This window comes from Aplysia californica, unplaced genomic scaffold (assembly GCF_000002075.1).
Source record: "Aplysia californica isolate F4 #8 unplaced genomic scaffold, AplCal3.0 scaffold00118, whole genome shotgun sequence".
Taxonomy (NCBI): domain Eukaryota; kingdom Metazoa; phylum Mollusca; class Gastropoda; order Aplysiida; family Aplysiidae; genus Aplysia; species Aplysia californica.
This window is the reverse complement of record NW_004797388.1, coordinates 645,921-647,113: the sequence shown is the minus strand read 5'-3', so window position 1 is coordinate 647,113 and position 1,193 is coordinate 645,921. Positions and strand designations below refer to the sequence as shown.

The window sequence follows — 1,193 nt, the reverse complement described above, 5'->3', positions numbered from 1 at the left end:
AGAGAGAGAGAGGGGGGGGAGAAAGACTGACAGACAGAGAGACAGAGACTGCGTGAGAGAAGAGAGAAAGAGAGAGAGACAGAGAGAGAGGGAGAGAGAGAGAGAGAGAGAGAGAGAGAGAGAGAGAGAGAGAGAGAGAGAGAGAGAGAGAGGATTACTATAGGAACTGAGACCTGCATATGTTCTATGTATTATTGTACAGTGCACTGAGCACTTTTTTGTGGAAATGAGCTATACAAATGCTATTTACTTTATTATTTTATCTTCGTTAAAATTATTGTTCTCCCTCTTTTTGTCTCCAAAATAGTAAGCAGGTTGAACAAACTCTGCTGAGTTCATTGCACACTTCTCTAAACGAAGAGTAGCCGACATGGGAGCGAATGTGTCTTTGGAAAAGTATCCAACAGTTCCCGAACGATTGCGCGTGCTGGCACAGGAAGTTCCAGACAGGGAGCTCTTCATCTTTCACGGACCGGAAGGACGAAAGTCGCTCACAGCACAGGAAGTCTACACCCTGGGCGGGGTTTTCGCGTCGCGGCTGCGCAGCTACGGCTTCCGGAAGCGTGACGTCATTGCTAATATGCTGCCAAACTGTCCGGAGCGTTTGATTTCCGACGTGGGGATTATCCTGGCCGGCTGTGTCACAATGAACGGACAGGTAGATCCCAGGGGATACATCTGTGTTACGACACGGTGGAACCAGGCGCTCGTCAATGTTTGGGCATAGGGAGTTATTGGTATAGTCTTAAAGCCGATTGATTTGTTTTACTTCTTATGAAAAAAAATACTCATCTAAATTAAATAAAAGTTGAGATATTTGCTATTGAAAGAGTTGGAAGCCGCCTGGTTCCTGAGGTAAAATTGGCGAGAACATGGCAGCCAAAGTTTGATGATTTCCGAAACTGTGGTGTTCTTAGAAACTTCAAATTTACATTTTTTGTTCCATTAATCGATGTTTTTCAGCATTGCCATTTTTATCAGTTTATCCCTCTAATTTTACCCCAGACACAAGGCGACCGCCATAACTTTCAATCGTTAATATCTCGACTTATATTCGGGATAGAAGGGTATTTTTTCATCAAAAGCAAGGCAAACGATCAGGCCTTAAGATCATACCAGTAACTCCATATGCCCAAAAAATGATGCGCATCTGATTCCTCCATTTGGTCACACACACGCACGCACGCACACAC

At 44.3% G+C, this 1,193-nt stretch overlaps 1 protein-coding gene across 1 annotated transcript in view; it reads left to right on the top strand.

Moving 5' to 3' along the window:
• Nucleotides 1–278: 278 nt before the first annotated feature.
• LOC101849198 (2-succinylbenzoate--CoA ligase) overlaps nucleotides 279–1,193 on the top strand; it is a 29,277-nt gene continuing 28,362 nt past the window's right edge. The window contains exon 1 of the mRNA XM_005095994.3: nucleotides 279–658. Within this exon, the coding sequence (XP_005096051.1) occupies nucleotides 371–658 (288 nt within the window). The 5' untranslated portion in view covers nucleotides 279–370. The remainder of the gene's footprint in view (nucleotides 659–1,193) is intronic.